At 40.4% G+C, this 13,221-nt stretch overlaps 1 protein-coding gene across 1 annotated transcript in view; it reads left to right on the top strand.

Moving 5' to 3' along the window:
• Nucleotides 1-1,093: 1,093 nt before the first annotated feature.
• SPTY2D1 (SPT2 chromatin protein domain containing 1) overlaps nucleotides 1,094-13,221 on the top strand; it is a 21,887-nt gene continuing 9,759 nt past the window's right edge. Inside the window, exons 1-2 of the mRNA XM_047877540.1 lie at nucleotides 1,094-1,350; nucleotides 12,649-12,763. Of these exons, the coding sequence (XP_047733496.1) occupies nucleotides 1,291-1,350; nucleotides 12,649-12,763 (175 nt within the window). The 5' untranslated portion in view covers nucleotides 1,094-1,290. The remainder of the gene's footprint in view (nucleotides 1,351-12,648; nucleotides 12,764-13,221) is intronic.

Genomic DNA, 13,221 nt, shown 5'->3' with positions numbered 1-13,221 from the left:
ATTTGAAAGGAATGCATAGCATAGGTGAGCTGTATGCTATGCTGGGCTCCCCAGAGGGAATAGGGGAATTGAAAATTCCAGGTCTGTCATCAGAGGAAGACTTCATCTTGGTCTGTTGTTTGGGCAGCCTTAAACGGAAAAACGTAGTCAGGGCCACAACTCAGCATTAAAACTTCAGTTGTAAAGAAGACCAGCTTTGCCTAATATTTTTAAACATCTGTATTGATATATAATTGGAAAATTCACCTGTTCTGAGTGTACAGGGACTTTCAGTAAACTTACAATCATCACCACAATCCAGTTTTGGAACGGGCTTTCCATCACACTGAAAATATCTGCCCTGTTAGCTGGCAGCCAGTCGTGGCCTATTCCCACCCCAGGTCTAATTAGCGTTATTTTACTGAATGAGACTTTACAGGCCCCAGAGACTCTTAAAAGGAACCCAAGACTGGACTCCAAATTAATATGAATATGGGCCATGTATGTTTCGTTAGTGCGCAAGTATGTTCAGACTGGGACTGTATGTAAAGAGTTCCTTCATTTATCCACTACATGGAGCTTATTATCTAGATGGGGCAAAAGCACCAAGCCTGTGTCTCTATACGCGAACGACATGCATGCATCTGCGCAGGAGGTGAGCACACACCTTGTGCCAGGATGTGATGAGTAATGTGTACACGAGAGGACTAGTCGGTGCCATGTGCGCCTGCGCAATTTCGCGAGCGCCTAGAAACCGGTAACTAAAACCCCCTGCCCGAGATCCGTCGGTTCAGCTGCTGGGGCCCTGCCGTTTCGGACTGAGCGCCCACCCGTGACACCCAGCGAACCCAGGCCTGGTAGGTAACCCCCCACCCCCTCGCCTTCCCTACTCAGAGGTCACAAGAAACACCAAGATGGTCAGGTCGCGAGCCCCGGCCTCCAGGGAAGTGGATCTTTCCCTTAGCCACACCCCTCACTTTACTAGGCCGCGTCTCCTTGGTCCGTGAAGGGCCTAGTCCCGCCCCTTCGAGCCGACGCCAGCAGCCACGTACCACGTTCCTACGTGTCTGGAGCCTAAAGGCGGAAGTTACGCCAGGGACTCGAGAGCTGAGCGGCGGACCTAAAAGAATATAGGCCGCAAGAGGAAAGGGGGCGGGCAGACGGCATTGGAAGGCGCCGGAAGTGGTCGTGCTGAGGAGGGGTGGGAGAGGGGTGGGCCAGGCAGTTCACTTGGCTGTAGCTGGGCGCCTCGGTAAGGCGTACTTTCACTTCTTTCCGAGAGCCTGGCCCAGTGTCTCCGCCTCTGTCAACATGGATTTCAGGGAAATTCTCCTGATAGCTTCCAAAGGACAAGGTGTCAACAACGTGCCGGTAAGTACCAGCCGGGCACCAGTGTAGGAGACCCTAATCTTCAAGTTTGGAATTTCTGGCCCGTGGAACTTCCAGGCATCCGCCTATCGACTCCGGGAGAGGGAAGACCTGGACGCCTTGTTTGCTTTTCTTGGGCGTGCATTCTTGGGGAATGGGTAAAAGGGGCTTGAGGTGCGAAGTGGCAGCCTTCCGGCGAGTAGGTTTCTCCGGCTTAGTCACCCCTGCAACGTGGACTTTGCAGTGCGGGTGTTTTAGAGTTGTGTGAAGGCTGGTGAGTGAAACCGTGCCTGGTACATGGTGGAATCCAGCGCTAGTAGTTTCTGGCTTTGGCATAAACTTCAGCCCAAAGGATGGAAAGAAAGCGTGTACGTTGGGGAGTTTCAGGGGTTTTCGGGATGTGGTCTGATAGCCTTTTGGGTGAGTTCCCGCCTAAGATGGGGTCAAACATTGTGTGATTTCTCGAACAAGTTCTCTGATGAGATGATTAAATTAAAACCTCCCAAAGATTTAATAATACCTTATGTATTGGGAAGAGAAGTTGAGCAGATTCCACGAAATCCTTGGCCAACAGAATGGGTAAGTTATTCAACTTCCGTTTACTTGTGGCCTTCCAGGTTTGCCTTTGTTTGAAATCTATGTCCCATTTGCTCAGTAATTTTGCGAATTCGCCCGTATTCGCAGAGCGATGTAAGACTTTAAAAATCTACACGCTGAAGTGGTGGAGAGTGCCTAGTCTGCGGGGTGTAGCTGTTTTGCATAAACTAATCATTTCTGGATCCTCAGATGGTACCCACAGCACAGCTGTAAACCGACAAATTGCATTGTGATACTTGCGGTTTGAGCAGTGAAGTATAGACCTCGAACAGCTCTCTGTCAAAGTTCAACTGGAATTTATTGAGCTCTCACTATGCGTTCTGCATTTCTTAGATTTTTGTGTATTTGCAGTGTTTTGTTTTTCCCACTTCTACACTTTTCTTGTCTTCTGAGTCTGGCCCATTCTTTTACCCTTTGAAAATATTGATTTGAAGATAGTAAAATAATTGGTAAATGAAACTGGTATCTGTCATTTTAATATTTATTAAATTCCCATATATTCATCTTTCATCCCAAGTACGCTGAATAATCATCCCCCCTAAGCCATGAGCCCGAAGATCTGTATGTTGAACTTATGGGCTTAAACCACTGAAACCTTGAACAACCAAATTTATTTTCTGCAAATTATGTGCATTTCCTAGACAGGTCAATATTGGATCCCGTAACCATTCATCTTTGCATAATTAGGTCCATATTTTATTCTAGATCTTCTTGAATTTCAGTGGAGGTCAAAAATAGGTAATACTAGCTTTGATACCCAGTAATATTCTGAGGGAGAATCAGAACCAAGTTATTCTAAAAACCAGATATTACTAGAGCAGATGATTTCAAAATCTGTGTATGTTTTAGAATATGTACATTATCAACAAATCTATTAAATAACAAAGATTGGAAGCAGAAAAGAAAGGTGAATTGGTGAGATCATTTAAAATTTAGTAAATGAATATAGGCATATATTTTATGAAAGCATACTTTCTCCTCCCCACCCTCAACCCCCACAAAAAGCTAGAAAGCCTAGAAGTTTGATTTAGTTAGCATTCTGATCCTTTTTTTTTTTTTACATCAGATGAATGTGTCACAGAAGAAACTATTGAGAAACAGAGCAAGACAGTTAAATTTAATCCATGATCTTGTTTTCACTTGGTTTATCTAATTATTCTGTTACTTTGCTTTATCAGCTCAAAGTAAATAAAGCCTCTGAGAGCACACCATCAGTTGTGAAATATATATTGTACAGTGTGATAAACTGTGGCAAAGCAGGTATCCTTGTAAACCATCATCCAAGTCAAGAAACAACAATTCAGTCATACACATGCACCCCATGTTTGACATAAGCTGTATTGACTGAATGATGGTCTGAGAACCACAGAGGCTTTGCATCCCACTCTAGTGCTTGGTTCATATTTTCCTTTTAGCCATCTTCTTCCCCACCTTCCATTTCCATCTTATCAGAGCTGATGTTGAGATTTCAGTCTTCATTGTTCATAGCTATGTCAGACTTTGCTACAGAAAGGAACTATGGTGACTAGCACTGATTAACTCCAAGGAAGGCTAAAATATAAAACACCTGGACAGCCACTTTGAATTTTTGTTTTTTAAGTTTATTTATTTTTGAGAGAGAGAGAAAACAGAGAGAGAGAGAGAGAGAGAATGAATCCCAAGCAGGCTCTGCACTCTCAGTGCAGAGCCCGACGCGGGGCTCATCTCAAAACTGTGAGATCGTGACCTGACCCAACATCAGGAGTTGACACTTAACCAGCTGACCCCAAGTGCCCCTCCAGGGCTTCACTTTTAAGAGGTATCTATTGTGTCTGGTTTGAGAAGCAATGAACATTTCTGTAATGGAAACTCTTTTCTGTTGTTTCTTTTCAGGAGAAATAGTTATTTTTATAATGTTTTATTAAAACAAAGGAAGGATTGCATCATGCCTAGCAATATTAGGCATGCTATCATTTCCCAGTGGAAAACTGAATTTAAAAAACAGCTGATCAAGGTGATGTAACCAGTTATCGTCGCAAGCTCTGTTTATATTTAAAGGAGAAAAGATATTTTTGGTAACCTCGGACTTGTACTTAAAATTTTTCTCCCTGGTTCCTCTAGCGAAAAACAAGTATCTTGACTTGATAGAATGGTAGAGCTTAGAATATGGGTCTTGTAGGTTGTAAGTAACTAATTGATGACTTATGTGGCTTTCTCACAGTCATACTGTGAAAATCATCCCGGAGAAGATGCTGTCGCTCTGGTGTGATCGTCAACTCAAAAAGTAAAGACGAAGCATTTATGTGGTACTAAACATATGAGGATTTGGGGGCTATAGCCCCTTGAGGATAAGAATGTCGGTACTGGGAAAGGAGCTCAGGGACTTTAACTGGGGTGGCAAGTTCAGATGTCCTGAGGGCCAGGTAGATAATGTAAGTTCTTAAAGTAGCCTGGATATGAAATGATAATAATGGAAGCTCTTGAAGTAGTCTAGATATAAAATAATAGGTGTCAAGCTCTGCATTCAAAAGAAGCCTACCGTGTGCTACAGTAGTTATATTTCCTTTGAAAGAACAGTATGGGCCAACAAAAACGTTTCTGCAATCACTTTGCAACTTTTGATTTATTGGCTATAACTGGATTGCTCCCATGCTTGGATCTGAAGAGGAGTTTGCCAGGGCCTGAAGTAGCTCTGAATTGCTAGCCTGAGGGGTAGTACTATTTAACCAGTGTTGGAAGGAGAGGGTCTTTTAGAAACTCTACCACCAGAGATTGTTATTTTTCTTCCCGTCACTACCTAAGAGAATCTCTTTCTGAATAATAATGATAACAACAACAACTGCCATTTATAATGCTTACTTGGTGCCAGGCACTGTTCTAACCACTTTATGTACATTGATTAATTCAATCACTGTGATGACCATATAGGGAAGGTTGTTTCATGGATAAGGAAACTGAGGCCTAGAGAGATGAGGAAACTTGTCTGAAGTCATTCAGCCAAAAAGTGACAGGGCTAGTAACGGTAGAGCAGAGAATTTTATACAGGCTAACTGGCTCCGGAGTTCTTGCTCTTAATCATGACCCTGTGCTAAGTGAAGAGTCTATTGGATATGAGGACAGTTGTTCATTTAATAAAGCCTGAACCCATCCAGCTTCCTACCCTCAACTCCAGCCCAATATAATATAGCCTTAGGCAATAACTGTTGGTTTTTATGGCACTTGTCAATGTACAGTAAAGTCTGATGGGAGAGAAATTTAAAGGGCAAACCAACAGCATTTGGAAATTGGTGGGTAGAGAGAGACTTACAGCCTGTGGTGGGAGAGTGCCAGTATGGTTGACAGAAATAGTGTGAGATTGAGGGTGGATAAGATAGAAAGTTAAGTGGTGGACCTATTGGAGGTCATGGCACCATCCAAGAAGCAGATGGAAAGTTGGGAAGGGTGTTTAAGATTGAGGTTAGAGGGGCACCTGGGTGGCTCAGTCGGTTAAGTGTTTGACTCTTGGTTTCGGTTCAGGCCATGATCTCACAGTTCATGCGTTCGGCCCTGTGTCTGTCTCTGGGCTGACAGTGCAGAGCCTGCCTGGGATTCCCTCTGCACCCCCTCCCCCCCCCCCCCCCCCACATCCCTCTACTCGCTCGCTCGCTCTCTCAAAGTAAACATAAAAATTGAGGTTAGAGCTGGATGACAGTGTTGGGATTAACGTAGAAGTGAGACATATAGTGGGAATACTCTTGAACCTGAGTCAGGAGACTTAGATTCTAATTCACACTCTGTTACAAATTGTGAGTGACAACCAGTTAATACACACTTGTGCTTTTTGGGCCACTTCTAACGTAGAGGTTGGGCTAGGGACTCTGAGGTACCTATCTGATGCTACATTTTATAATCAGGTATATTTTTATAAACACAATAATAGTAAATTTACATTTGACCCTATAGCAATCCTGAATAGCGTGCTTTTTGACTGTTTTATTTTCATTCTCTTAACCACCCAGCTAAGCAAGCCTAATGCAAACCATTCATTTTCCAGGCCTGCATTTATTCCCTATGATGTTTTGTGAAATTGTGTAGTATTATTAAACTCAAAGATATATTCTTTGAATATTCCTAACTCTAATAATAAGTCTCTAATATGTATAAAGCCATCAGGAAATTTATATTTTCTACAATTACAACAATATGTTGTTCTCTCCTGAGTAAAGAACAACTTTCAAGAAGGGATTGACTATTGATTCCAACGTAACGTATTTGGTTAGCACATATTTCCAGAACAGAAAACTCCTCATTTTCCTAATCTGACCATGACAGTATAATTCCAGTGCAAGGAACACATATGTCTTAAAGTGAGTTAATGTTTTCTAGGTCTGTTGGCTTCAGAATTACAAATCTTGGCAAAATCTCTGATACTGTATTTAAATGGCATAAGCTTCACTGCTGTGGATCATTCATTGGGGTCCAGCAGAATGACTGAGTTGGCTTGCAGTATAATAAAATGGATACACTTAGGATAAAAGAAACTCTTGTCCAGCTGCTTTTCATGAAGCTCAAACAATGAAGCAGCCTGGTGCCTTGAATCAGATTCAGAATTGGTGGGTGCATCTCAATGTGCTGCTGCTAGAGCTAAATGTGACCATCTGATGCAGGAGAAAGTGCCAAATAGTTCTTCTGCTTTATTAAATAGAATATAATGTAATCCCGGCCTGAGGCTTTTTATTTTTATGTTTTTAAAAAAGCATTGTTCTCTACTGGGCTACCCCTTTGGGCGGAGGGGATTATCTATTACAATATTCTGTTACAACAAATCTCAGATCTTTCAACTGAACAGAGTGTGACTGCAACCCCTTTTAAAAAGGTCTGGCTAGCTCAAGGTTAAGAAGATCTATCGCCCTGTACCCAAGAGAAATGATGTTCACACACACAAAAACTTGTACACAAGTGTTCATGGCAGCATTATTCATAATAGCCAAAAAGTAAAAACAAATACCCATCAACTGGTGAATAGATAAAATGTGGTAAATCAGCACAGTGAAATATTCAGCCATAAAAAGAAACGAAGTACTGATCCATGTTACAAACATGGATCTTGAGAACATTGTACTAAGGGAAACTACCAAGATACAAATGGCCACTGTATCAGTCAGGGCTCCCCAGAGAAGCAGAACCAGTTGGATTTATTTTAGGAAATTGGTTCATGTTATTGTGCGGGCTGGCAAGTCTGAAATTTGTAGGGCCAATACCTTCTTCTCTGAGAAAACTCAGTTTTTGCTCTTAAGGCCTTCAACTGATTGGATGAGTACCATCCACATTATGGAGGGTAATCTGCTTTACCTCAGGTTAGCTGATTGTAGATGTTACCCACACCTGCAAAATACCTTCACGGCCACACTAGATTAGCGTTTGATTTAAATAACTGACTGCTATAGCCTAGCTGAGCTGGCACGTAAAACTGACCATGGCAGCCACACATATTGTAGGATTTCATTTTGTTTCTTTGAGAGTTTTTATTTGAGAAAAAAAAAAAAAAAATAGAAAAGCCAACACTGACATCAAAGTAAAATTACATTATCTCCATTTAAATTTACTTAGGTATTACATAATTGTCATTTTAAGGTTCTAGGTATATTCTATTTTTACTCCAAAAGAGTTAAAATGATACCTTTGCTGAAACTGAAACACGTAATGGTCGTAGAAACTAATCGTTTCTTAATTTTCCATAAGCCAGGGAAATAATTATAATTTCTCAGTTCAGTGATGTAAGGAACTAACTTACAGAGCATTCTCTCAAGGATATTTTCTAGGCCTTTGAAGGGGTCTATTTTCAAACTTAATAATAGAGTCAAGTGAAAATTAACAAGTGTTTTCAAATTTGAAAAATCTTAATATTTTGTATAATCACTCATATATAGCCATTTGTCTATGGCCTGTAAATTTTCCCTTATATTGTGATAAATATTATTGTATAATGGTACACTGGGTACATGATTTCATTTATATGAAATGTCCAGAATTGGCAAATCCACAGAAACAGAAAGTAGGTTGCCAGGGGCAGAGGGGAGAGAGAGAGGGAATGGGGAATGACTGCTAAAGGGTATTTCTTTTTGGGATAATGTAAATGTTCTGCAATCCAATAGTAGTGATGGTTGTACAACTCTGAATGTACTAAAAACCAATGAATTGTACACATTAAATGTGTGGATTTTATGTGCCTGGGTGATTTGGTCAGTTGAGCATCTGACTCTTGGTTTCAGCTCAGATCATGATCCCAGGGTCATGATCCCATGGGATTGAGCTACATTGGGCTCCAGACTGATAGAGCGAAGAGCCTGCTTAAGATATTCCCCCTCCCTCTCCCTCCCTCACTTCCTCCCTCCCTCCCACCCACCCACCACCTTTGCCCCTCTCCCCTGCTCACTCATTCTCTCTAAAGTTTAAAAAAAATTTTGTTTTAAAGGATGGATTTTATGGTATGTGAATTGTATCTCAAAACAGTTAAGAAAGAAGAATATTTCCTATGGAGATACAGGACCCCCCCCCTTTTTTTTTCTAACCCCAGATTTCTAGGTTTTGACCTAAAGTTTGCCTAAGAGAATATTTTAATATTTTCCTGGTATCTGCTTTTGAGTGCATCAAGCTACAGCGGATGTAAGAAACTGTTAATTATGACTCAGCTCATGTCAGTGAATAAGATTAAGCCTCATCAAGTTAGGACCTTGCCCTTCTTGTTTCCTAGCAGACCCATGAAATGAGACTTTTAATAGATTTATTGAATCCCTTCTACATCATAGGACAGAACAAAAAGTACTGCAGAGTTGTTGGGGTAAAAGTAAAGTCAGCTTGATAAATACCCTTGAGTATTAAAGGTGCTAAAACAAAAAAGCTGAATTTAAAATTGGCAGTGTGAGTGGTTGAAAATAGGTGGATGCTTTGAAAAAAGCTAAAGTGAACAAATCAGGACTATAGATGCTGGAGAGGATGTGGAGAAACGGGAACCCTCTTGCACTGTTGGTGGGAATGCAAACTGGTGCAGCCGCTCTGGAAAACAGTGTGGAGGTTCCTCAAAGAATTAAAAATAGAACCACCCTTTGACCCAGCAATAGCCCCGCTAGGAATTTACCCAAGGGATACAGGAGTGCTGATGCATAGGGGCACCTGTACCCCAATGTTTATAGCAGCACTTTCAACAACAGCCAAATTATGGAAAGAGCCTAAATGTCCATCAACTGATGAATGGATAAAGAGATTGTGGTTTATATACACAATGGAGTACTACTTGGCAATGAGAAAGAATGAAATCTGGCCATTTGCAGCAACGTGGATGGGACTGGAGAGTATCATGCTAAGTGAAATAAGTCAGGCAGAGAAAGACAGATACCATATGTTTTCACTCATGTGTGGATCCTGAGAAACTTAACAGAAGACCATAGGGGAGGGGAAGGGAGAAAAAAAAGTTACAGAGAGGGAGGGAAGCAAACCATGAGAGTCTTAAATACTGAGAACAAGCTGAGGGTTGATGGGGGGTGGCGGAGAGGGGAAAGTGGGTGATGGGCATTGAGGAGAGCACCTGTTGGGATGAGCACTGGTTGTTGTATGGAAACCAGTTTGACAAAAAATTATATTTAATATGAAAAAAAGAAAAAGCTAAAAGTAATCTTTGCAATTCTTTTCTGAGTAAATCTGAGAGCCTGAACACTCCACTCCCTTGTTTCTTCTTTGTGTTCTGCCTTTCCTGTATTTTTATGTTCCTTTTTGGCATTTTCCAAAATGCTGTGTGTGTGTGTGTGTGTGTGTGTGTGTGTTTAATGGTTATATTTTAACATGATTTGCAGAAATGTAACTAGCCCTCAAGCCAATCATTTCATGGATATTATTGCTTGAAGTAAAGCTATAATAATAAGTCATAGTGTTAGGTCTATATATTTTCTTTTTTAATTTTTTTTAATTAAAAAAAATTTTTTTTTCAACGTTTATTTATTTTTGGGACAGAGAGAGACAGAGCATGAATGGGGGAGGGGCAGAGAGAGGGAGACACAGAATCGGAAACAGGCTCCAGGCTCTGAGCCATCAGCCCAGAGCCCGACGCGGGGCTCGAACTCCCAGACCGCGAGATCGTGACCTGGCTGAAGTCGGACGCTTAACCGACTGCGCCACCCAGGCGCCCCTATATATTTTCTTAAAATTAGTAAATAATAATGCAGATGGTATACTAAAAGGGCAAAAATTATGCAGGTGTTATGCAAATGACTGAAGCTTAGTAAACTGTACTCCATTGACGCTGTTGGTGCCTGTATGCAGTCGTGAGTAGCTTTTCAGCTAGTCATATCCCATTACCTATCCCTTGAAGTCTCAGGTTAGGAAGAAATGTGTCTATCCTGAAGTCAAATTAGGAAGTGCTTGTTGCTGTAATATGTAGATAATGAACCAGTGCTGTTCAAGGTAACACTAACATGTATATTGGCATTTGAGGCTGGGCGGGGTTGGGGGGGTTGCTTTGTATAAGCTTTGATTTGGCAGGTGAACATATGGACTAGGTTGTTGGCGGGACAGGAAAATCTTAAGTCTTGGCAAAAAAAAAAAAAAAATCCATCTTTCCTCTTACAAATGTTACTAACTGGATAGGGTGAAGTGAGTATATGTCTCTGCTTATGAGTCTGTGTATATCTTATGCAACTTGAGTCCTATTCATGGTGGCTCTTCCATTAAGAAAATATAAACTTTTTGTAGATAAAGCTTGTGTTTGAGGTTCTTGTAAACGAGGACAACTTATATATAGGCAGTTAGGTAAAGCAGTATTCTCTTTCTCCTCAGTGTGCCCTCCCTCTCCTTTTCTTCTTTAAATATTGGGCTCCAATCCACAATGGAAAGCATTTACAACTAAATTTACAAAGATAGGGACTTATTACTGGGTTTTATGGTGATTCAACCAAGCTGACTGGGAGAGGAATCTGGGTGCTCTCTTTTGGGATTTCTGTCAGGGATGTGTCAGGTCACAGCATTGCTATCGTGCAGGATTTTCATGCTGGATTAGGGCCTGCTTCACTGGTGAACTAACTTAGCTGGAACTTCCAGTCTGTTTCGGATGTCTTGTATTTGGCTAGCCACATAGTAAGCATGGATCCTTGGCTTTCCTCCCAAGAATTTCATGCACATTTGGGGAGTCTGTTTTTTTGGTTTTTAAGTAGCTGGATTTGTGCTCAGGGGGGTTAGTGTTTCCTTTTTAACTAGCACAATAACAGGTTTAGTGGATAAGAATGTCATCAGCCTAACAAAAGAGGGAGAGCATTTAAAAACTTATTTGCGGGGCGCCTGGGTGGCGCAGTTGGTTAAGCGTCCGACTTCAGCCAGGTCATGATCTCGCGGTCTGTGAGTTCAAGCCCCGCATCAGGCTCTGGGTTGATGGCTCAGAGCCTGGAGCCTGTTTCCGATTCTGTGTCTCCCTCTCTCTCTGCCCCTCCCCTGTTCATGCTCTGTCTCTCTCTGTCCCAAAAATAAATAAACGTTGAAAAAAAAAAAAATTAAAAAAAATAAAAAATAAAAAAAAAAATAAAAACTTATTTGCTATCCATAGATTTATTTATTTATTTATTTATTTATTTAAATTTTTTTATATGAAATTTATTGTCAAATTGGTTTCCATACAACACCCAGTGCTCATCCCAACAGGTGCCCTCCTCAGTACCCATCACCCACCCTCCCCTCCCTCCCACCCCCCATCAACCCTCAGTTTGTTCTCAGTTTTTAGGAGTCTCTTATGTTTTGGCTCCCTCCCTCCCTAACCTTGTTTTTTTTTCCTTCCCCTCCCCCATGGTCTTCTGTTAAGTTTCTCAGGATCATCATAAGAGTGAAAACATATTCTATCCATATATTTAATGTGCAATAGTCCTTGAGATGAATCATCCTGGTCTGAGTTATTCTGTTTATCATACTTCTCTTATGATAGATACTTATACAATGGAAATGTTTTCCCTGTTGTAGTTCAAATTAACTTTACTATGGTTTTAGTCCTTTCCCAGTGTAGTTACATAAAAATCAAAACCCAGATTAATATCATCTGTGCCAGGATAATATTAGTATTTTTTGGGTGATATGGAAACCTTTCTAAAACAGTTTATGTAACAAATTAATATTTAATGAACATAAGAGCTGTGGTTAAAAGTACAGAGAATTGGGCACTTCTTGCTGCTTAGATTTCCTTGAAATGCTTTTTAGCTTTGGTTTGCCACCAGCTTTGCCTATGGTCAAAGTAAAATCTCAGTGTTTTATACTGTAAGCAAAATAACCCGTGTAGCTGTGAGTCTTACTAGAAAATAGTCTGGAATAAGGTATTCAGGAGAGAAAACATTTTATGAGTAGTTTTTTCTGTTTGAAAAGTTACACTTTGAAATGCTTAGTTCTAAAGGTCGATTTTTTTTTATTCAGAATTTTTAAACAGTCCATTCTAAGTGATGATTTCTTTTTAAAAGTCCCCATTTCTCTGAATTCTTCATGTGTGCATTATTTAGGATGTTACAAAGAAATTCTGTACCTAAAAACAGTCATGCATAATCCTATTTAGACCAAAATTTTATAGCTAAGCTTCCATGTTAGTTATATGATCTCTTATTCAGAATCCGTTTTTCAGTCAGTATGTAAACCTCTCTATTGCTTGGTACAATGCCTTACACCTAGTAGCAAATACATTTGTAAAGTTGAATTGCTTTTAACTTTTACTTTTTTTATTTTTAGAAAAGGTATAGTTTGGCAGTGGGGCCTCCCAAAAAAGACCCAAAAGTCAAGGGTGTCCAATCTGCAGCTGTTCAGGCTTTTCTCAGACGAAAAGAAGAGGAGCTCAGGCAAAAAGGTACATATCTATAGCTTTATTGTCAATTTTAAAGTCTTCTACCTTCACAACTAGCTTGTACTTAACTAGCGGATGCTTGTAGTAACTTAATAGGCTAAGGGATTTGTGTGCCTGAGTCAGCTGTATTTAGAGCATATTACATGTGTTCCCATGCTGATCATTTGTATGGATGTTATCTTTTATTTCTTCTTAGTGCTTTTGGGGACAGCGGCCATATCTTGCAATTGGCCACACTAGGTCCCAATAAGAACTCCATTCTTTGACCTTCATTCTGAATCTGCTTCTACGTATTTTGTATTTTAATTTTTTTAATTATCAAGAATGCTATCTTAAAGGTTAAAAATAGGGGCAATTTTTGAAGACCAGCAAACTTAAACAGTAGTTTTACCTCATGCAAATGACAAGGAAACTGATTTAATACATTTAAGTATTCATTTATTCATAGTTAATAATGACTG

This window comes from Prionailurus viverrinus, chromosome D1, assembly GCF_022837055.1.
Source record: "Prionailurus viverrinus isolate Anna chromosome D1, UM_Priviv_1.0, whole genome shotgun sequence".
In the NCBI taxonomy this organism is placed as follows: domain Eukaryota; kingdom Metazoa; phylum Chordata; class Mammalia; order Carnivora; family Felidae; genus Prionailurus; species Prionailurus viverrinus.
This window is presented reverse-complemented; position numbering and strand designations above follow the sequence as displayed.